The following is a 24473-nucleotide window of genomic DNA, read 5'->3' on the forward strand; positions in this document are numbered from 1 at the left end:
CCTATTCCCCTCCCCTCCCGCTCATCTTCCTCTCCTACACTCCTCCTCCTCCCCTCCTCCTTCTCTTTAATCTCCCTTCACTGTTTCTCCACTTTTTTATTTACTTGCTCTTCCTTTCATTTTTCTCTCTCTCTCTCTCTCTCTCTCTCTCTCTCTCTCTCTCTCTCTCTCTCTCTCTCTCTCTCTCTCTCTCTCTCTCTGTGTTTCTTGTCTTCCTTTGTCTTTCATGATGCTTCTTTTGTCCATATTTTCTCTTCTCTCTTTATTTCCTTCTTTTTTTCCTCGTCTTCCTTTATCTCTTTGTTTCTTCTTTCTTTTTTTCCTCTTCCTTTAGCTCTCTTTATTCCTTATTTTCTCTCTCCTTCCTCTTTAGCCCTCCTTCGCCTGTTTCCTTCGCCTCCCTCCTTCATTTTTCTTCCCTTTTCTTCCTTATCTTCCCTGCCCTCCCTCTTTACCTTCTCTTTATGACCTCCACTACTTATCTTTTAATTTTTCGCCTTCATTCTCTTTTCTTACTCATTCTCCCTCTTCTAAAATCCCTTGTTTGTTTCTTTCCTCCCTGATTTATTCTATTTTCTTTCTCCTCCGTTTCCGTTTTCCTCTTCTTCACATATTCCCTGTTTCTCTTTTTCCTCTTTTCTCTTTTTATTCACCTTTCTTCCACCTCCTCCTTTTTTTTAAACCCTCTTATCATTTTTTTTCTTCCACCCCTTTTCTTTCTTGTTTCTCTTTCTTTCCCGTTTCGCTGACCTCTCATTTTTCGACTCCTAATCTTTCTTTCATCTTTTAGCTTCCTTTCACTTCTTTCTGCACTTTGATGTTATTTTTATCACTTAATATTTTCTGCCTCTTGTATTTATCTCATTCCCTCCTTTCTTCCGCCGCCTCCTCCTCCTCCTCATTCTCCTCCTTGTCTTTCACTTGTTCTCGTCAACGTTTCTCTTTCCGGCTTATCTCTTGCCTTCTCCTTCACTTCCTCTTCTCCTCGTTTCGTCTTCTTTCTCCTTCCTCCTCCTCGCCCACTTGCGTCTAATCAGGTTATCTTCTTACAATGACGCAAGTGAAGTTGGGATACAGGGCGCGTGGCTCACGGCTCCCCCTCAAGGACACATCCTTTACACCCTGAGGAGCGCCAAACGGCCGTTCCGGGGTGCAAATTAGACCTTAAAGATAACCTGCACTTCAAAGGAGGAAGAATCTTTGTTGGCACGGCTCTCGGCGCTAATGAACAGGGGTTTCTGATCGCCCTCCAGGCACAAAACACTTTCCACCAGTAGCGTTAGATATGAAGATTAACTCGAACTTCAAAAGAAAAACTAATGCCCTCTTAACACTGTTCTTTGTGTTGATTAAGGCACTTGCTTCGGGTTTTCTTTTAGGTGCCGTCTATAGCGCTCGTAGGCTCTCTTGTGGCGCCCCTTAGATGACCCCAGCGAATACTATTTATTATGGCTGCCGTGATGAAAGTCTGAGCTAAAATGAGGGATGAGGGGTGGATGGGTGCAGTGTCGGATCTTGAAATAGTAGTCACTCTTTAATATATCTCTGGTAATTTCTTCTGGTCATCTTCATTCGTATAGCTGTCACCTCCTGTAGGTTTTATTTTCCTTTAAGTATTTATTTCACATTGTTTTTAGTTAATTACTGTTTGTTTTAGTGTTAAGTATAGTTCATTTAGTCTTTTATTCGGCGCCACACAACCCTGCACTGGCAGCGTTACCATATTACTCAAAACATCGCATTTATCAGTTCCAGGGCCCCAAACTCTCCTACCCATAAGGATAACGAGATTCCAGTTAAAGTTATCGTTAAAAGCGTTACTTATTGGTGTTTGTTTGCGATAGCTGTGAGTCAGAAACCGAAAATACAATGTGATGCGTGGCTGAGTACGATAATTTGGTAACGCTTCCCTGCAGTTGCGGCGCCAAGACCAAGACCAAACACCCCAATCAATCAATGAATCAATCAATCGGCATCCTTGCAGAACAGACACTACTCTCAACGGGTCGACACTCGCATGCATGATCTGAGCGTCCATAATGAGCCTTCACAATGTAATGTCGCGTCAAACCTCAAATTCTCACATCAATGCATCGATGCAGCACACAAAGCGAACAGAATGTTGGGCTTCATTAAAAGAAACTTTTTATTCAAGAATAAAGATGTAATACTTCCGCTCTACAATAGTTTAGTCAGACCCCACTTGGAATATGCGGTACAGTTTTGGTCTCCCCACCATGCAAAGGATATTGCTACATTAGGTGTTCAGCGTCGGGCAACGAAAATTATCCCTTCCTTGCTCAACAAATCCTACGAAGAAAGGCTTTCCACCCTTAACATGTTCTCTCTTGAGAAACGTCGCCTCCGAGGAAAACTGATCGAATGTTTTAAAATACTTAATGGTTTCACGAATGTAGACAGATCAACATTGTTTATGATCGATGACACTTTGCGAACGAAGAACAATGGCATAAAACTCAAATGTAGACAAGTAAATTCAGACTGCACCAAATTTTTCTTCACCAACGTTGTAGTGCGAGAATGGAATAAGCTCCCACCGTCAGTGGTCCAGTGTAACACGATTGACTCCTTTAAAAACAAGCTCGACGGTCACTTCCTTGAACTTAATATTAACTAGAGTAGAAATGCAACGTTTTGGAGCCTTCTGATTAATGTAGAATTATTTAGGTTTAAGGACAGACCACCAAGTCTGGACCATGGGGTGTGTGTGGTCTGATTTCTATGTAAATATGTAAATCTTGTCATTACCTCCGATAACCCTCACACATATAGTTATCACTTTTTGTCATCCTCGCAGTACATGCACACCGGTCTCAACGGGTCGATCGATACTTATGTTTGATCTGAGTGTACATAAGACATTCATCTTCCCTGGCAGCCTCTCAAACAGCCGCATAAATACGTCATTGTGCTGGCGTTGTTTCTTTTTTTTTTTTTTTTTTTTGGTGGGGAGAGTCCGTGTGGATGGGTGGGAGAGATTTTACAGAAAAGTTTCATGTTGTTGTTGTTGCTCTATTTGTTTGTAGTTCTTTTTGTTTGTTTATTTGTTTGTTGTTGCTGTTGTTCTTGTGGTATACCAATCAAATAATAAACAAACATCGAATAGCATGAGAGAGAGAGAGAGAGAGAGAGAGAGAGAGAGAGAGAGAGAGAGAGAGAGAGAGAGAGAGAGAGAGAGAGAGAGAGAGAGAGAGAGAGAGAGAGAGAGAGAGAGAGAGAGAGAGAAAAACAACAACAATATCAGTAAGAACCATAACTCTCAAATACAGACAACTTTTAATTTCCTACAAGAAACGCCCTGCCATCATAGGGTGAGCGAGGCAGCTTTTAACACTGCAAGGAAAACAACATATAAAGCAAAAACGCAAATTCAACCGCTCCAATCTCCTTTGTCAACGGTGGAATGCTTTAATTAACGTGCTTATAGACGTGACATTCTCCACATAATTACAGTTCCACGTTTAATAATATCCACTGCACATTATCTTAACATGGAGGACGTGTGACTTATACATACAGTCTTATTCCAAGCTCACCATTTTTTCAAGCCCTTCCATCCGTCTCCGTCTGACCTCTCCCAATTCCGTTTCTGTAGAACCTTCGTCTATACAGGGAAGGCGTATAGGACAAAGCCAATGTCACATATATCATTCAGGGAGGGGAGGAAGGGCAGGGGGAGAGGGTGGGAAGGTAGAGGAAAAAAAGATTGGAGAGGGAAATGGATGGAGAGAAGGTGAAATGGATGGAGAGAAGGTAAGAAGTTTATGTATGAGAAAGGGAGATATTGGAGGAAGAGAGGAAAAAGAACACGGATAAGATAGAGGGGAGGAGAAAGGCGATAAAGGAGAGGAAAGAAAGATAGAGTAATGGATGGAGAGAAAGGAAAAAGTTTACGTATGAGAAAAGAAGATATTGGATGGAAGGGACAATGCAGAAGCGAAGAAGAAGAGAGGAAGAAGAGAGATAGAAGGAAGGCGGGAAAACTTAGCAGGGAGATAGGAGAAGAGGAAGACAAAAGTACCGGGAAAAGACAGAATAAAGAAAGGAGAAGGAACAAGGGAAGGGAGATAATGGAACAAGGAAAGGTGCTGAAAGGGAAGAATATAAAAGACCACGAATAAGAGATAGAAGGAAGCAGGAAAAATTTAGCAGGGAGAAAGGAGAAGACAAAGATAAAAGACAGGAAAAAAAACACTGAGTAATCGGATGAAAAAAACACATGAAGAAATGAAGCAAAGGAAGGAGAATCAAGAGGAGGAGGAGGAGGAGGAGGAGGAGGGGAAGCGAGTTAATCATCCTTCCTGAGGGGTCATTCTGAGGCTTTATGAATACTCGCTCCCCGCCGTCAGGGAATCGTGGGCAACCTTTCTCGTATTATTAGGTCACGTCTGGTTGCCTAATGTTTGGGCTTATTAGATTTTGTGGAGGAGGAGGAGGAAGAAAGAAGGAGAATGGAGAAAAAAAGAGAAGCTTGCGTTGTGATTGGTCATGGTGGTGGTGGTGGTGGTGGTGATTAGGAAAGAAGGGAAAGAAAAAGGTCGTGGATTAAAAGAAAAAATGTATTAGAAAAGAAAATTAATAAGAGGAAAGGCAAAAAGGTGGGTGATGAGGAAAATAATGAGAATGTGATGGCAATGAAGGAGAAATTATGACAAGACGGAAGCTGTTCAAAGGAAAAAAAAAATGAGCCTGATGAAGAATTAGATAACTGTATGGGTAAGAAATTAGTACAAAGCTAATTAGATAAAAATAGATAGATATAGACAGATAAAAAGATAGATATAGACAGATAAAAAGATAGATAGATAGATAGATAGATAAAGTAGAATAAAAAAAAAACAATTACAAAAGAGTTATACATGAAATTAACATATGCAAACAGACAGCGACAGAAAGACAGACAATGCAAGACGATCATGCACACAGTTAAACACACACACACACACACACACACACACACACACACACACGTCGAGGTCAGACCGCATCAAGGTTTTCCTAGAATCAATCGCTGCAGGCTTTCCTCTTCCATTACGAGTATCAGGATGGGAAAAGCTGGGATGAAGGGGCAGGAAGAAGGGGGGGCAGGAGGAAGGGCAAAGCGAAGGAGCAGGAGGGGACAAAGGGAGGGAAGGAGGGGGCGGAGGGACAGAAGAGGCAGGAGGCAAGAGGGGAAAGGACGAGGAAAGAGCGATAGAGGGAAAGAAAGAGGAATAGAGAGGAGTAGAAAAGGGAGGAAGATCTGCATGATGAAAAGGACAGAAGAGATCGAGAAGGGATGGGTCAGCCTGGCATGCATTACTAAAGGGAAAGGAAGAGGGGCAGAAGGGACAAATGAATAAGGGAGACAGAGAGGTAAGAGAAAGAGATAGAGATAAAACGGGGATATAGGGGTGAGGGAGACTTACTTGCATGGGAAAAGAGGATAGGAGGACGGTGAAGGGATGAGAAGCAGGGAGATTCGGACCAGGAAAGGGGAACAAGGGAGGATAAGCTGGTGTCGGAGAGAGATGAGAGGGGCAGGGAGGTATGAACGAGGAAAGGGGAAACAAGGGAGGATAAGCTGGTGTCGGAGAGGGATGAGAGGGGCAGGGAGGCATGGAAGAGGAAAGGTTAAAGAAGGGAGGATAAACTGGTGATAGGATTGAACACAGGACGGCAGGGGACTGAAAGAGGAAGGTGGAGGTATGTGGGATGAGAAATACATAGAAGATAGACTGATAGGATAGGGTGAAATGGTACTGGATATAGGTAAAGCAGAACGAAAAGGTAGTGACGAGGAAGGTAGAGGGATGAGGAATATATAAAGTTAAGATAAATAAGGAAAGGAAAACAGGTAATGGTGATAGGTAGACAAGAAAGACGAGAGGGGAGAGGAAGAGGAAGGTGGAGGGGTGAGGAATGTATAGAGGTGTTCAGAAAGGAAAAGAGAGGATGAAATGCTGAGAGACTTAAACAGAGTGGGCGTGTAGGAAGTGGAGGAGGAGGGATCAGGAAAGGATGGAGGCAAGACAGAAGGGAGAGGAAATCTGGATGAAAGGGTGAGACATAAAGAGGAAGTGGATGCAGAGGGTGAGAGGCTTAAGAAAGGTGTTGAGAGTGAAAAGATTTAGAGGGTGAAAGGATTAAGAGGAAGGTGAGGAGGGTAAGAGGATTAAGAGGAAGGTGAGGAGGGTAAAAGGATTAAGAGGAAGGTGAGGAGGGTAAGAGGATTAAGAGGAAGGTGAGGAGGGTGATAGGTTTAAAGAAAGGTATTAGCCGGGCATGTCGTGAGGTAGGGAGAGAGAAGGGCGCCGTGTTGTGGGTTTGCCGTACACTATAGAGGCGTCATCTGGCGATATCTGGCGTTCTTTACCCCCCACCCGCGATCCGCCAGAGCCTTCTTTCTTGCTCATATGACTAGATGAACCAACACTATTTCTCATTGTGTCACTTATCAAGGACAACACGCGTTAATTTGGTCACAATTACGAGATCTACAGATCATTAGGAACATTTCCCCAGCTGCTTAGTGTCACTGCATGCGACGGAATTTCTTAACGTCCTTTTCTCGACAAAATAGTCAAATGGCATTGTCTCACTGTTTTGTCTCTAATGATGATGACGTTTTCATACCAGAAAGTTCTTACTTATCCTACATTGATGCTTTAAAATGGTCTATGGTGCAGCAGTAACACAACAGTAACCTCGTGAACTCTATATCCACCCCCACCTGGCAGACTACCTCATAGGAAGCTCAGGAAATGGTCATCGCCATAGGTCTGAGGAGGTGCGGCCAGCAAGAAAGTGGCCGTATCCTGCCCCGCCGCGGCTTGCGCGGAACTCTCGATTGTTGCAAAGAATTGAGGGGAATTTTTGAAAATCTGACGCGCTAGAACAAGAAACGCAGGGATTTCGCTATATTTGGTGAAATTCTTGCTATGTCTGGGGTAATTCTTGATCGCCAGATGACGGCTCTAGGAAAGGGTTAAGGCCACCACATACCCGGACAAGCTTAGTGTAAGGAATCAAGGGATGCCTCGCAAACTTTCCTCCAAATTCAAAAGACGTGGATGGTTGGTTAAATTATTGGATATCAACCACACAGAGAAATAAATATGTAAAGGCGTTCCATGAACTTGGTGAAATATAAAAAAAGTTATGAAATTTTTCCACACAAAAAAGATAGTGGAAATACATGTTTGATCAAATTTCCTCTATATTAAACCCAACCAATGATAGACGGAATGGCGCCGGGAGGGAGACAAGAGAATATTTGTGCGAAGGGAAGAAAAATCAGATATAAGGATTCGCGGTTTTTCACGGAGGAAGTTGTTATCTGAAACTCGACCACAGAAAAAAAGAAAAGAAAAGCAACATGGAAAAAACGTTATATGCTGTGAGGAAAACTGTAAAATCATATTCTATGCAAAGGGAACAATACGTGAATGATGCAAACACGAATCCCTTTCACTTAGCGTTAAACCTCTTAAAACATGCAGAAAAAATATTTAATCTTCTTTCAGTACATATTTATTGAAGAAGACAGGCAAAAAAAATATAATCTCCATAAACTAATTTGATGAAGAGAAGCGAGAGAGAAAACTTGTTACGGATATCAGAGCAGAGGAAATACTTGATGCATGAGCAGAAAAGAAGAACGAAATAAGCTTTTTAAATTTTTCTTGCTGAAGAGGGAGAGAAAAAAATATCAGGCTTTCGTCCCTCTAACTCAGATCATATTTAGAGAGATAGACAGACAGACAGACAGAGACAGACAGACAGAGAGAGAGACCGACCACAAGGGAGAAGAAACTAAGACAAATATATGAAAAAACGTAAATTGAGACTAAGGTGTGGAATATATTTAACTTTATTTTATGTGCGGTGTATATATCTTCCTCTGTCTATCTCTGTCATGTCCAGCCGTCCGTGTTTTTCAGTATGTCTATTTCTGTCCATCATGTCCGTCCCTCCGTCTTTCCCGTCTGTCTGTCTGTATGTCTGTTTCTGCTCGTCATATCCGTCCTTTCACCTTTTTTGTCTGTCTTTTTCTGTCTGTTCGTCCGTCCGATTTCCCTTTGTCTGTTTTCCTGTATCTTTCCTTCAGTGTCCAGGGGGGTGGGTAGGTGGGGTGGGGGGGGGAGAAAGTAATATATAAAAATCATCAAAGTGAGTCACCAATATTGAATCGGACTCGCTTTTAGGTCAACGACACAGCGAGCTCCGGGTCAAGGAAACACACGTTAGCGGAACAAAAAAAACATCCGTGGGCGAAGAAACGAGAGAGAAAGAGAGAGAGAGAGAGAGAAAGAGTGAGAGTGAGTGAGAGTAAAAAAGGGACTATAATATTCGTTCTTTAATCGTGCATTACTCTCTCAGTCCGCCTTCTTTTTCTCGTTCCTCATTAATACAATATAAATAATCGCGTAAATAAACATTCCAGTATGAAAGAAAAAAGTATAAAAATGTATAAATTCTCAGCCATCTATTCCTCGTAAAGGCAATGAGTGCGCAGAAAATGGCTCTTTTCAAAACTCCTAATGCGCCTTCCATTAGCATACATATACGGAAGAAAATATAGAAACCGTCCAAAAAAAAAAAAAACGCATATTCCTCAGTTTTGCAAGTCTCTCCGTCACTAAAAACACTGGAGGGAAAACATTTTGCTCTGAAACTCGCCATATCGCTTCTATTAGCATATAAAGAGGAGGAGATAAAAACAAATGCAAGTTCATGTCTAAGGCTTTTTTCCTGCGCTTCGCCCGAACACTTACCGCGCATTAAGAGAAATCGCATGCACAAAATTAACAAAAAGGTTGACTTCGCATCAGCCGGCCGTGAACAGCTCCACCTAACGCTTTGATTCCGCGCCAAACACCCAAACTTTGCGTGTTGAGTGTTGGAAGCTGACGGTAACATAATGCAACATGTTTTTTTTTATTATTATTTCAGTACGTATATATATATAACTTCCTCCATTATCATGTATCTTTTATTTTTGTTTGTTTGTCTGTTCGTCTCCAGCGTTCAACTTTCACCATTGCTTCCCCTTTTCATTGCTTTTTGTTTTTTGTTTTTTCTTCACTCTCGAAATCAATTCCACTATTATATATATTTTTTTCTTTAATAAGCGTATTGCAATGACTTTACCCTTCTCTTTTCTCTCTTTCATAAGTGCTCAGTTTTATATTCCTAACATTCTCTCTCTCTCTCTCTCTCTCTCTCTCTCTCTCTCTCTCTCTCTCTCTCTCTCTCTCTCTCTCTCTCTCTCTCTCTCTCTCTCTCTCTCTCTCTTTCTCTCTCTCTCTCTCTCTCTCTCTCTCTCTCTCTTTGTCACCTTTTCTTCTCCTGGTTATCGTCTCTCTGCTTATCCATTGTTTATTTACACTTTTCCTTGACATCAATAAGTAACTCCAACACATTTTTTTCGTATTTATATTTTTTTTCTCCTTTGTTCATTTTTTTTCTCTTAGCCCCAGTTTTTTCTCTTACTATTTCATATATTTTTTTTTTAACTTCGTGGTAATATTTTCCTTCCTTTGCTTTCCCTTTTTTTATAATCTCACGACACCATTTTTTTTCCCAATCTTTCATAGGTGTTTTTTTTTTTTATGCCAAGCTTTATTTTCTATTTTCCTCCAACATTATCCCCTTTTTTATATAGTTTGTGTTCCCATTTTCCTCCCCTGCTCTTCATTTTCCCCTCCCACGGCACTATTTTTTTTCCTCCTAACCTAAATGCCTCCCTCCTTCTCTCTCGGCCTTTTCTCTCGGGGCGGGGTCCTTGGTGCGAGATGAGGCCTTTTATCAGTAATTTGTCTCCTGAACGTGTCTCACCCCGAGGGACGGTCCCGAGGGAGGCCACGAAGGACGCATATTCTGACATCTTCCGCTTATTTCTCGTTGGGGGTAAGTGGGTGAATGAGTGGGAGTGGGGTGGGGGTGACGCCGGAGAGGGTTATGGGGGAGAGGGAGTGGGCAGGTAGTCGTAGGAACCATGAATAAGTGAGTGAGTGAGTGTGAGTGAGAGAGGAATAGTGAGTGGGTAGGTAGTCTAACGAACCATGAGTGAGAGTGAGTGTGAGTGACAGAGTGGGAGTGGGATAGTGAGTGGGCAGGCAGTCATACGAACCATGAATGACTGAGTGAGTGGGATGAGTAGAGGCCGGGTATTGATGTGCATGGGAGGGCTGTGAGTGAGTGGTGAGTGAGTGGACGGAGTTATGTAAGCTTGATTGGGTGGGTGAGTGAGTGAGTGAGTGATTGTTGAGAGGGCCGTCATTCATAAGTATACATTTTCTATCTTCACCCCCTTATCATCAACCATTTCTTCAGTTTCTCCTTCTCCCTTACATTCCCTCCTATTCCCTTTTTTTCCATCTTTTCCAACTGAATCCACCCACATCTTATTTCCCCTTAATCTGCCTCATTCCCAAAAGCCTTCCTTCGTCATTTCCTTTGCCTCAGGTCCCTGGAGAGTGTGTGTGTGACCGTTCCTGAGGTGTGAGTGGGGTGTGTTGAGGCTGCTGATGACGTGCGTTCTTATTAGGGGCGAGAAGGGAGAAAGGAGAGGAGGATGGGAGTGCGTAAGGTGAGGGGTGAGAGAGGGAGTGGAGGAGAAAGAGGAAGGCTGTGGGAAATGATTGGTGGAGGGATAGTGTGGGAGAAACAGAAGGGAAAAAGAAATGCTAAGAAAGGATGATGTGAGAGGGAGAGAGGGAGGGTGTACGAAATGGTGGAAGAGAAACAGAAAAAGGAGGAAAAGAGAAAGAAGGAAGAGGGATGATGGTGAGAAATGGAAGTTGGAAAGTTTCGTTTAGTCGGCGCAACATCTGTGGTCATTATGCCGGAGAGAGACAGAAGGGGAAGAAATAATAGGAGAAGGGAACAGATTACAGGAGACGGGACACAACCCCCGATTAATACCTGGTACCCATTCACTGCTGGGTGGACAGGGGCGTAGGGTAGTGTAGCGTAGTGTATGGAGTGGGAGAGGGAGGAGAAATGCGTGGGTGGAAAGGAAGGAAGGAAGGAAGGAAAGGGTGTGGGATGGTGCATAGAGGGATACACATTGTCAAGAATGAGGAGGAATGTTAGGGAATGTTGTGGAGGAAGAAGGAAGATAATTAAATTTTTTTTTTTATATATATTTTTCGATTATCTCAATACAGTGCAGACTACCTCTTTCCCCACAATATTCTCTTCCTCCTCCTCCTCTTCTTTCTCTTCTTCGTTCTTCTTTTTCTTCATTCATCTCCTCCCCCTTCTTTTCTTCTTTTCTTCTTTTTCTTCATTCATCTTCTCCTCCTCCTCCTTCTCTTCTTCGTTCTTCTTTTTCTTCATTCATCTCCTCCTCCTTCTCTTCTTCTCTCTTCTTTTCTTCTTTTTCTTCATTCATCTCCTCCTCTTCCTCCTTCTCCTCAATTTTTCATCATTAATCCCTCTTTTCCGGGTTTGTCATTATCCGTCGCCCGAAGTTTCGTCTCTTGCTTGATGTCTTTCATCTTCCCTGTTTACGCAAGTCTTTCCACTCACTCCAGACATCGCTGCCGCTTCTCCTCCTTGTCATCTCTCTCCCCTGGCTTCTACGTTCTTATCTTTTTCATCGTAATTATAAGACATCCAAAATAGATCTTGAACAGACGTCTTGTACGCCCCATTATATTTGTCGTCGTCCTCCTCCTCCTTCCTCCTTCTCCATCATCCTCCTGCTCCTCCTCCTCCTGCTCCTCCTCCTCCTGCTCCTCCTCCTCCTCCTCTTCCTCGTAAGCCTCTACATGTCACAAATAAGAAAATCACTTCAAAACGTCAACCAAACACAGCATTTTGGCGATACAAACGAGGGTATTTATTAATGTGAGCAAGTTTTTCTTTCGATTAATCATCCGTCATTCTAACAAACGTCCTCCAGGAGTAATTAATGCAAAAACGATAAACTAATTTGTGAACGTTTCCGTGACATCACACAGCAAGTATTTCGATCTGTTATGCAGGTCGCCGAAGATCATACAAATAAATTATATCACTAGAGCAAGCAGCGTAGTTGTACAGCAAGACTACATGTTGCCTATTCATCCTTGTTTTCATATTTCCTCCTCCCCCCCTCCCCCCTCCGTGCCGGCAGCAAACATATAAGGTCATGGCCGCCGGAACCACTCTCGCTTGCAACAAACATGATATTCATAAGGAACCATTTCCCTGCCGATTACATGTTTGCACCGCGCATTGGCTTCATGCAGGAAGTGCCACCAACCACTCCTTTCCCTCCCCTTCCCTCCCCTCACCTCACCTCACCTTCCACTCTCCTCCCCTTCGTCGTGCACGCAAATGGCTCCACAATACACAAGCCTCCACGACCCTCACTCATCCCCACCTCCTCACCCCCACCCCCCAACACACGAACCTCACACTCCGTCACTTTCCCTCATATGTTAACGTTTTAAGTCGCAGCATTAAACTCATTAGTCTAATCACTAATTTGTTTCCATCCAAACTGGTATTAAATTTTGACTTCCTCGCCAGTTCAACACACGATGGTAGTTCCCTCGACCACAACCTTCCCACGCACGTCTTGCCGCTCAGTGGAAAGGGAAATTTGACTTAACCTGGTAGCAGCGACGGGCCAAATTTGTGCCATGATATAAACCTCCCAAAATAGATAGTACATAATCTGATCACAAATGCTTTGATATATATTATGAAATGGTTTGTATGAGGGGTGATTTTTTCTCATTTTTCTCGCTTGGAGGGACCTTTAAAAAACATGATCCCCGCAGCTACCGGGTAAAAAAAAGCATTCTTAGTTTTGTAATTTTGTTTTGACTTCTACCAATTTACATTAAAGTCAAGGTCATTCAAACATTGCAATTCGCTTCTCGTCGCAAACCTGACCTTGAACACAGAGCACCTCACAACCAGGGTTAGTGTGTTTTACCTGGATTCACAGTTGCTTTCTTTCACGCTGTTATTCATGAGGCATCACTGAGTCTGCACAACATAATATTCACACATTCTAACCAATATAAATTTCATGGCTAATGCCTCCGTGCATGAGAGAACAGGCAACCCCCCCACAGTGCCTTCACCTTTAAGACAACACTGCACCAACACCACTCCCTCAAAACTCTCGGATACAACACCAACACACCAGCATCAGTACCTCAGTCACACCGCCAGCCTTAACACATATACACTAACAGTATCAATACCATAGCGTCAGCGCATCACACACGACACCACATCATCACCACACAGCCCTAACATCCCCACAACGCCGGCACATTCACCCCGACACCACGTCACCTCCAAAGCGTCAGTTTAGCCGTGACACCACCGTATAATTACACTCAGTCCCATCATCAATACCGCCACACGACACCATGACATTTATTGGGGTCGCATGACATTTATTGGGGTCGCATCATAAGACATTTCGCCGCCTAAGAACACCTATTTGACAAGGCGTTCGTCGGAGTTGTGGGGATTTCCGGGAGTAGTTTTATGACCCTGGTGGTAGTTTGACCCTTCTTCTGTACCGTGAACCTGAAGAAACATTCATTAGAACCCGGATGACCCCCTCTTTGACCTTTAGAAATAGCTGATGTGAGAAGCGAAATTCTTAATACCGACCTTGTGAGAAGCGAAATTCTTAATACCGACCTTACTCACAACACCTCACCGCCCCCGCCATAACTTCAGTACGTTCACCAGCACCATCACAACACCTCACCGCCTTTGCGTCTTCTCCCTCCCCCCGACCAACAACAACAAGAACGTAACCTCCGCAGCACACCGCCGTCCCCGAGGCCATGCACCCAGATTGCCCGCAAGTTCACACGTCCGGGTGAGGCGGCGGCGAGAACAGTTGCGGCGGCGGCAGGGGAGGGAGACGGCACACATTCGGGCGCCGCCAGTGTCCCCCTCGGGAGTTTAGCGGAAAACATCCCCGGCCTCCGAATGCCATTTCCAGATAAAAACTTGCGATAGAGATACAAAGAAGAGCCAAACCGCAGCGTGGCGTGTGCTTAACGGAACCTTTCGCAGTCAAATAACACGGGAATGGCGCGGCCGGAGCATATTCCCTCCCGTTTCAGCAGTGACTTGACGCCCACTCAGTGTCCCGCGTCGCTATCTCTGGAATGGGATGCGGGAACCACCGTTTACCTTAATTTGATTCTGCTAAAGTTCCATTACTCGGGCGAAATAATCTAAACAATCTGAACAACTTTGGGGATAACAGGAATAATCCACATGTATTTACACTCCCCCGGCGCGGAAATTACTAGCGCGTCCTTTCCTTCCCTTACCCACTCCCCCTCCTCCTCCTCTTGCTACTCCCTTCCCACTCTCTCCTCTCCCCTCCTATACCCTCACGCTACGTATATTGCCCTTCCCCATCCCTTCGCTCCCCTACACACACACACACACACACACACACACACACACACACACACACACACACACGCGCGTGCACAGGCATACGCTCATAAATATTCAAGTGGGCGTCCCGCGGAAATACAGGTCAGTTCAGGGGCCGTGATATCCCGTGTCCAGGGCCGCGGCGGGAGGGGGTGGGGGTAGGAGGGGGATGCTGGGGCCTCGGGGGCATGACCAGGCTTGTTAAGGACCACCACACGGCTACACTGAGGCGCCCTAAGACGACCCAGCGAGGAGGTAATGGTGAAGAGGGTCATGATGCCAGGGGAGTGACCGAGGGAGGGAGGGAGGAAGGTAAGGAGGACGCGTCTTGATTGAGATGGTGATTATGATAGTGATGTAGGTGGATGGGAAGGAAGATGCATGACTGATGGTGATGTAGTTAGCGGTGATAGTGAAGAGGAAGGGAGGCTCGGAGAATGAAGCGTAAGTATGGTGATGATAATTCTGGTGCTGAGAAGAGCGAGTGGGAGGAAGACAGGATGCTAAAAGATGAAATAGTGCATAGGACGCTCTTTAAGTGTACGGACGAGGCTGCAGCGACGGTACCCGGAAACTGCTAAAAATGATGGGTGAGGGAAAGGCAGAGGGAGGGGCCGGCGGGAATGTGTCAAGGGAATGGTGATAGTGATGGCAAAGGAGATAGGGAGGGAGAGGCATGGGAAGGTAGGACGCTGCAGGACTGGAGGGGAGAGTGGGGATGAAGGTTAAAGGGAGGAGAGGGAGGCAGTGTTAGAGCTACTGTGTATAAGGGATGAGTCAAGGGATCGGTTCCATGTATGGGATGAAGGGGCGGAGGAAGGGAAAGACTCAGGGTTAGAATTGAGTCTTACGCAATGAAGGGGAAGTATCAGTTTGACCTCTGCCCGCCATGGCTACAAGACGGTGCATGTTTGTGTAAGGGAGGTCAGTGTTTGTGTAAGGGAGGTCAGTGTTTGTGTAAGGGAGGTCAGTGTTTGTGTGTGAGGGGTCAGTGTTTGTGTGTGGGGGGTCAGTGTTTGTGTAAGGGAGGTCAGTGTTTGTGTAAGGGAGGTCAGTGTTTGTGTAAGGGAGGTCAGTGTTTGTGTAAGGGAGGTCAGTGTTTGTGTAAGGGAGGTCAGTGTTTGTGTATGGGCGGTCAGAGTTTGTGTATGGGGGGTCAATGTTTGTGTGGGAGGGGTGGTCGTGGTAAAATGGAGCTGTAAAAGGAAGGAAGGATTCATAGTTAGAACATGGCCTTGCAGGGGGTGAAGGTTAGCAGCATGACCTCGCCTTGACCTGGCTGCAAGACGTGTGTGTTAATGTGTTTATGTGTGTCCTGCATCACGGCGCGGCACTAAGTCAGGGCCGCTACACTCACCTGACTGACTCCCGCACCAGCTGGCGAGGCGTGCAAATGTGGTGCAGCTGTCCCGGAGACTTCCTGCGCCATAGTGGGGGAGTTGTTCACGCATACATACATACATACATACATACATACATACGTACATACATAAAAAGCGAGCAGATGGACCCACCCCCACACACACACAGAGACACACACACACACAGAGACACACACACACACACACACACACACACACACACACACACACACACACACACACACACACACACACAGAGACACACACACACACACACACACACACACACACACACACACACACACACACTTCCCCTCCTAAGCTAATACCTGCAATCTCTCAGTTTCTTTACCTGGGGATTAATTAGGTCACAGGGGTGGGCCGGGAAGTGATGGGGTGGGAGGGTATATAATGTCAGGTAGATGCACTGTACCTGTGTTTTTCGTCGGCATTTATCTCCTTCTCCTTGACCATGTGTCCCTTACCCACTCCCTCTCCTTCCCCTCTTGCTACTCCCTTCCCACTCTCTCCTCTCCCTTCCCTCCTATACCCTCACGCTATATTGCCCTTTCACATCCCCTATGCTCTCCCCCCCCCCCCCCCCAACACACACACAGACGGACAAGTGTGACATCAGGGCTACCACAGACTACCTTCGCCAGGTATCCCAAGGTATATCCCTTTACTGACGAACCCGAAAGGAAGGATGAACAGCTAGGAGGGATGCGCGCAGAATACATTGGACGGAATATGGAAGCCTGGCCTGCGAATTTGTAGCTAACCGTGCTAACCACTACACGGAGGCGCAAGGAATTGAATAGCGATAATAGAAAGTTGCTGAAGGATATGAAAGGGTTGCAGTGGAAGATAGGAGTACTTAGTGAGTGTGTGTGTGTGTGTGTGATGGGGGAAGGGGGGTGTTAGGCCTTCAAGGAATGTGGACCTCAACACACGCCTTGTCCGCAGATAAAACAATAGAAGGGGAGGGAGGGAAATTGATGGGAAGGGAAGGGAAGGAGGAGAGTGGAGAGGATAGAAGGGAAGATGAGATACGAAAATAACAGTAAAGAATGAAAACGAGATGAAAGGACACAAAGAAAGGAATGGAAAGGAAAGGGAAGGAAGCGAAAATTAAAGAAAAGAAATATACGGGAAGTAGTTAAATGAAGGTTTCGAGAAGGGGAAGGACGAAGAGAGGCGAGGAGAGAGAGAGGATGATATGGAAGGAAAGTTAAAATAAGCAAAGAAATGAAAGGAATAGAAAAGAGGAAAATAATATAAGAAAGAAGAGAAGAAGAGAGAAAATAAAATAAGGAGGGAAAAATAAAGTAAAATAATGCTTGGAAAGGTTAAAGTAGAAGTTTCTCTCTCTCTCTCTCTCTCTCTCTCTCTCTCTCTCTCTCTCTCTCTCTCTCTCTCTCTCTTACTTATGAAGATTAAGTGGAGGGCGAGGGTGGCGGAGAGAAGAGATGGTGAGGTGGAAGAGAGAAAGTGGAGGAAAGGAGAAACGAGGAAGAGGAGAATGGGAAGGAGGGAGAATAAAGAGGAGCTAATGAGAAAAGATGAGGTGAAAATTGAAAGGAAATAGAGGAATATAGAAGGAGAAAGAGGAAGGAGAAAGTAAAGAGGAAAGAAAGAGGAAGGAGAAAGAAAAAGGAGAGAGGAAAGAGAAAGGAGAAAGAGGAAGGACATTAAAGAGGAAAGAGGAAGAGAGGTGAGAGAGTGGCTAAGAAAAAGAAAGCTCAGATAAAGAAAGAGGAGGAGTAGAAGGGAGGGAGGAGGAATAAAGAGGAAGTGTTGAGAGAGAGAAGGTGCAATGTAGACTCTGAGGAGGAAAAGGAAATTGAAGAGAGAAAGAGGAAGCGTGGAGGGGAGGAAAAATAAAGAGGAGGTACTGAGGAGGAAAGGTGAGGTACGGAGGAATAAAGAGGGAGGGAACCTACATACACCTTGACGCTTATGTCCCTCCTGTTCTTCCTCTTCCTCCTCTTCCTCCTCATCCTCCTCCTCCACATCCCTTTGCCTTTCTTTCTACTTCTTTTCCTATCCTGCCAAATATGTCTTCTCCTTCCCTTTATCCTCCTCCTCCTCCCCTTTCAGTTTTCTTCCCTGTTGTCTTTTTTTCTCCCTCACACTTTTTTTTTTACTCCTTTGATGTTTTCTTCTCCCTCATTTTCTTCCTCCTCCTCCTCCTCCTCCTCCTAATGAAGAGCCAATGCACTCACCCGATGTAACTTCTTGCACAACACAGAGGCAAAAGAAGTGATATTGTAGTGTTGCTTCGCTTTTTCCTTTGTTTTTCTTCTTCCTCCTCATCCTTCTCCTCCTCCTCCGCCATGAGAAACTTCACTCGAGATTACTGGTATCATTTATTGGTCTGATTCTCTCTCTCTCTCTCTCTCTCTCTCTCTCTCTCTCTCTCTCTCTCTCTCTCTCTCTCTCTCTCTCTCTCTCTCTCTCTCTCTCTCTCTCTCTCTCTCTCTCTCTCTCTCTCTCTCTCTCTCTCTCTCTCTCTCTCTCTCTCCTCCACATTTCTCTTCTTACACTTTTCCGCCTCTTTTTTTACTCTGTTTTCTCTAATCTCTTCCGCCTTTTTTTTTTTTTTGCCTCTCCACTTAAACAATCATTAGTTTGCTCTCCACTTCTGCACCTCCACCTGTCACTCTCATTCCACTCTCTCTCCACTCTCCACTATCTGATTCAGTTCTTTTTTTTCATCTTTCCTCTAAACTCCTTTATCATGTTTTCTCCTCTTCCTTCCTTTTCCCTTCGCTTCTCTTCTCCACACTTCTGATCGTCTCCTCTCCATCTTCCCTTTTTTCTTCTTTTTCTTTTCTTTTCTTCATCTTTTTCTTTTTCTATTTTTTCTTCCCCTCTTTCCCCTCTTTTTTTCTTCCTTTTCCTCATTTTTCTACTTTATAATCTTTTTCTTCATATTCTTCTTTTTCTTCTTCTGCCTCTGCATGCTCTTCTTCTTTTTCTCCTTCTCCTTCTTCTTCTTCTTCTCCTCTCAGATTCTCCATTTCCTTCTTATCTTCTCTTCTCTCTTCCATATCCGTGACCAGTTTCTTTATTAGCTCTTTCTTCCACATTCTGTCTCTCACTCCACTTTTCTTGGGCGTTCCCTCTTCCACTTCTTGATTTACTTCCTCTCTTTTCTCCACTTCATGCCCAGCTGTTCTTTCCCTCGGTACCTCTTCCTTCGCCTATCTACCTACTCCTCCTCTTCCTCCTCCTCCTTCTCCTCCTTTCCACTCCACTTACAGATCTATTACTCCTTCCTACCTCCTCTCCCCACCTAATAAGTCATGTTCATCTTCCATCCTCTCCTCCACCTGTCCACATTTTTCTTCGTCATTCTTCCTCTCCCTTTTATCCACCTGTCTCTACTCCACATTTCTCTTCCTCTTACTCCCCTCATTTCCTCTATCTTTGTCTACTCCACATTTATCTTCTTCCTTCTCTCCGTTCCTCCACCTCTGTCTCTACTCCACATTTACCTTCTTCCTTCCCTCCCTTCCTCCACATCTACCTCTACTCCACATTTTTCTTCCTTCCCTCCTTTCCTCCACCTCTTTCCACATTTTTCTTTGTCTTCCTTACCTCCACCTCTCTCTACACTCCACAAATATTTTCTTTCTTTCCACCTCTCCTCCACCTCTGTCTCTACTCCACACATGTCTTCGTCTTCTCTCTTCCTCAGCCGCCTATCCACTCCACCTCACGCACATCTCCCTTGACACTTTCCCTTTTCTTTTCTTCTCCATCCTCCTCCACCCACTCCTCTTCACTAACTTATCATTTTCCCATTTTCTTCCTCTTCGTCTTCTTCTCCTTGATGACTTTGTTGCGTGGGATCAACTAAAGCAATTTTTCAGTGACGGAACTTTGACATTCTTATAAATTTTGCCTCATTACCTCTCTCTCTCTCTCTCTCTCTCTCTCTCTCTCTCTCTCTCTCTCTCTCTCTCTCTCTCTCTCTCTCTCTCTCTCTCTCTCTCTCTCTCTCTCTCTCTCTCTCTCTCTCTCTCTCTCTCTCTCTCTCTCTCTCTCTCTCTCTCTCTCTCTCTCTCTCTCTCTCTCTCTCTCTCTCTCTCTCTCTCTCTCTCTCTCTCTCTCTCTCTCTCTCTCTCTCTCTCTCTCTCTCAATCCTGGCTGTCCACCAAATATGATTACGTGATTGACTTTGACTTTTATTTATTCCATATACAGCCGCGTGACGATGTGTTTGTGTGTGTGTGTCTGTGTGTAGGGGGGGGTGTTTGTGTACGAGGAGGAGGAGGTAGAGGTGGAGGTGGAGGAGACCTGGAGACATTTACGAGCAACCACCACCACCACCACCACACCAATATCACCACCACCACCACCACCTTGTTCGGAAGCTTGAAGTGGGTGAGTGGAGTTGTAGGTGGGGAAGTGGGTGAGGGAAGTGGATGAAAGGGGTGATGAGTGGGCTGGCAAATCGGTGGAGTGACTGGTGGATGAGTTAAGTGGTTGAATGGGGGAGGTAGTGTGTGCGAGTGGGTGAAGGAAGTGGATGAGAGGAGTAATAAGTGGGTCGGTGAGGTGGCTAGTGGATGAGAGAAGTGGATGAAAAGCTCGGTAAGTAAAAGTGTAGTGGAAGTGGATTAGATGAAGTGGGGAGCAAGTGGATGAGGGAAGTGGATGAAAAGGGTGTGTGATGAGTGGGTTGGCGAGTCGGTGGAGTGGGTGGTGGATGAGTTAAATGATTGGAAGGGGGAGGTGGAGAAGAGGATAAAAGGAGTGATAAGTGGATTGGCGAGTCGGTGAGGTGATGGTGATTGAGTAAAGTGGTTGAGAGGAGCGGTAGGTGGGTGAGTTTGTAAGTGGGTGAGTGGGTGAAGGAGGCGGCGGGTGAATGAAGGGAAGTGAGGCGTGGGGCACATATTGGCTCTTATGGCCCCGGAAAGGCGGCATTATCTGGGGCATTAACTTTTATTCACATTTTTCTTTTTTTTTGTCTTTTCTCCGCCATTTTCTTTCTCTTCTTTCCTCCATTTCTTCTTTCTCTGTCTCCCTCTTTATTATTTTTCTTTAACTTTTCTTCCCATTTTTCTTTTTTTGGTCTTTTCTCCGCCATTTTCTTTCTTTTCTTTCCTCCATTTCTTCTTTCTCTGTCTCCCTCTTTATTATTTTTCTTTAACTTTTATTCCCATTTTTCTTTTTGTCTTTTCTCCGCCTTTTTCTCTCTTCTCTTTTCTCCATTTCCTCTTTATTATTTTTCTTTAACTTTTATTCACATTTTTTTTCTTTTCCTCGCCAATTTCGTTCCCTTCTTTCCTCCATCTCTTTTTTTCTCTGACTATTTAATTTCGATTTTATTTTTTTTTCCGCATTTTTCTCTCTCCCCTTTCCTCCATTTCCTCCTCTGCCTACCTTCCTTCTTATTTTCATCAAACTTTTATTCTATTCTTTTCTTTTCTTCCCCATTTATTTCCTCCCAGTTTTTTTCTTTTTTTCTTCGCGTTTTTCTTTCTCCTCTTTCCTCCATTTTCCTCTTTTCTGCTTTATCTCTTTCTCCTATTTTCCTTCAACTTTTATTCCCATTTTTTTTCTTTTCTTTGCCTTTTTTCTCTTCTCTTTTCTCCATTTCCTCTTTCGCTATCTCCCTCCCTTCCTATTTTCCCTCTAACTTGTATTTCCATTTTTATTTCATTTTCTTCGCTATCTGGTTCCTCCGAGTTTTATTTCATTTTCTCTTATTTTCCTCCGTTTTTCTGTTTCCTCTCTCCTCTTTCCTCCATTTCTTCTTTCTCTGCATATCTCTCTTCCCATTTTCCTCTAAATGTTATTTTCCATTTTCTTTTCTCCGACATTTTCTCTCATTTTTCTTCCATTTCTCCCTACTTCTTTTCCTAACTTCTCTAATTGTTCCTTTGTTAACTTTTCCTCCTTCTTATCTTCCTGTGTTTCCTCTATTTCCTCCTTCTCTGCCTACATTTCCTTCTATTATTCTCTTCCTCAATCTACTCATCTTCAGACTCGTCTTTCCACTATTCTCTTTCTTGTTCGACACTAGTATTATTCTCTTTCTTTTGCGATCTGTATTTTTCAGTCTTTCTCCTCCTCTAAAGCTTTGTTCTCTATCTCTTCGTCAGTACGTGTAAGCAGAATGTCCTTTCCCTCTCTGATATATGCATTTCTGTTATTGTTTGACGCAGGTGTTTTATCCTGTAATTTTCCTTCCTCCCCTGTGCCTAAGTGATTGCCAGGGAGGGAGGAGTTTTCTTTCTGCCTGTGTTTTCCTTCTATTTGTAGCAGTGACCTGAAGGAGGGTCTAGACTAGAGCATTAATAGATAGTCTTGTCATGAACTGCTTGTCTTCCTCTTATCTGCTTAGCTATTTTCTCCACGTTCCCTTGCCTGTCTTCTTCTTCTGTTGGTTTTCTTCATTTCTTCTTTCGTTTTCCATTCGTTCTTTAGTCCTACCTTTCTTCCTTCTTTCTATATCATCCCTTTGTTTCTTCTCTCTTCTTTTCATTTCTCCACGTTCCTTTATTTTCCTTCTTTTATTAATTGTCTTCCTTCCTTCCTTTGTCTTCCATTCCTTCTTTAGTTCTCTTTTCTATCCTCCATTTTTTTTTTCATATCCGCCGTCTCTTTTCTTCATCTATTCCTTCATTCCTTTCTCTTCCATTCCTATCCGTCATTCTTTCCTTCAATTCTCGTTTTCCATAACTTTTCCTGTTCATTTTCTTCTATTTCTTCCCTCCTCGTCATATTTCTCTTCCTACTTTTCTCTGCACTAATTTTCCCCACGGCCAAAAAACATCGACACTGCTCTCCCTTTTTTTCATCTCCACTTTTCCATTTGATCCACATTTTCCGTTTTCCTCTTCCTCTCCACACACAAGATTTTCTCCCGGCTCTTTTATCTGCCGGACAGATTTAAGTTCCTCCCCTCGTCTACATGCAAAACTAGGGATTTTTACCATTGCTTGAACACTAACATATATTATTTTTCTACCTCCTTGCTTACGGCCATTCCCTTCTCCTTACTCAATACTAGTTCTCCCCGCTACAGTAAAGTATTTTCTCTCGCCTCCTCCACTAGGTTTCATGGCTCTTTTATCGCCGCCTCCTCCTCCTCCTCCCGACGTTTATATATTTTTCTTGTGCTCCAGCTCTGCCCACGTTGAGCATTCTCTCTCTCTCTCTCTCTCTCTCTCTCTCTCTCTCTCTCTCTCTCTCTCTCTCTCTCTCATATACTGAGCCGCCGCGATGGAGCAATACATCATGACTCGCTAACTTTCTGCATTGCCGTGACGATGGGAGCAACAACTACGCACACTTTCTGAATTCCATCTGCGCGTGATTCAGCTACATGTTCACGCAGCGCCTGACCAAGTCCCGCCAAACAGGCTGATGTAATACCGGTGCAAACATGAAATTGGCTCCGGCTAAGGCTTGGCGAGTGTGTGTGGGCAGCCAGGGAGGGAGGAGGCTTTGAGGGGCGGCGGGGACTCAGCACTGCCGCCACTTTAACGAGAGAATGATGTGGTGGGGTTATGTTGCGTTGTTCCTCGAGCGGGATTTGCAATATAATCTTACACAGGTATTAACGATATTGAATTAGGGAGCTAACAACGCTGAGATTTTTTTTACGAGAAGAAACGTATTCTGAAAAAAGTGAAATGATGCAGGACGTAATAGTAGGAAGAAAAGTGGGTAGGTTGCAAGAAAAGTGGCCAGGCAGGAAAAAAACATGGATAGGAATAAGACAAATGGGTAGGTTGGAAGATATATGAGTAGGTAGGAAAATAAGTGCGTAAGTAGGGAAAAAGTGGTCAGGTAGGAGAAAAAGTGAGTAGGTAGATTATAAAGTTTTACCTTCATTTTCGGGCACAAATACTTTAGATAAATAATTCATAGGGTAACTGTATCGGGTCGGGAATTATGAAGGTAGATATAACGCATTTACACTTTTTTTTTCTTTTCTCTCCGACATATCGCTGCTACGTACAAACTGCTCACCTACATTTTGTTTCATTTCTCATTTTATTATAATTATCATGTCAGCCTCTACGTACGCACGGTGTCTGTTCGTGTCTTGTCTGTGTTTCTTGTCGCTGTGTGGGGAGGGTAAAGGTGTGGTTTTCGTACTTATTTTCTACTCCTTTATTTTCGTAGCCTTTACATACTCACGGTGTTTTCCAGTATTTCTTGTCGGAGGCTGGCAGAGAGGCGTTATTTTACCTTGTTTTTTTTCACTATTTATACCTCATCTCATTTTTTTACTCCATTCCCGGTCCACCTTAGACTGAAAAATGTCTAGGTACCTGTTGTCTTTTCTATTTTTCTTTTTTTATCCACCTCCTTCAGCGGCAACCCTCACTCACTCCCCTCCTCTCTCCCCCCCCAGGCTTCCCCCCGCCGGTGGTCACGTGGTGGCAGGGCCTGGAGCTCCTGGACAACACGAGTCACGTGCTCAACGACTCCCGCGCGGCGCCGCAGACGGTCAACGAGCTTGTGGTTGGCCCGCTGACCCGCGCCCTGGTGCAGCAGCCGCTCACGTGCCGCTCCGAGAACAACCCGCTCTCGCCGCCCATCGACCGCAGTGTGCACGTCAAGATACACAGTGAGTATGCAACGGTACATATGCACGTGCACATACACAGGACACAGCCACTTCCCGCCGGCCGTAAACGACAGCTAGCAGTGGGTGTCCGG

General features: G+C 44.4%; 1 protein-coding gene across 1 annotated transcript in view; it reads left to right on the forward strand.

Annotated features, from left to right (window-relative positions):
- The window catches only part of LOC127007547 (contactin-3-like), a 249851-nt gene that overhangs the window by 156987 nt on the left and 68391 nt on the right, over window positions 1–24473 (forward strand). Inside the window, exon 5 of the mRNA XM_050878716.1 lies at window positions 24166–24381. Within this exon, the coding sequence (XP_050734673.1) occupies window positions 24166–24381 (216 nt within the window). The remainder of the gene's footprint in view (window positions 1–24165; window positions 24382–24473) is intronic.

The sequence above is a fragment of the Eriocheir sinensis genome, chromosome 35, assembly GCF_024679095.1.
Source record: "Eriocheir sinensis breed Jianghai 21 chromosome 35, ASM2467909v1, whole genome shotgun sequence".
Lineage (NCBI taxonomy): Eukaryota > Metazoa > Arthropoda > Malacostraca > Decapoda > Varunidae > Eriocheir > Eriocheir sinensis.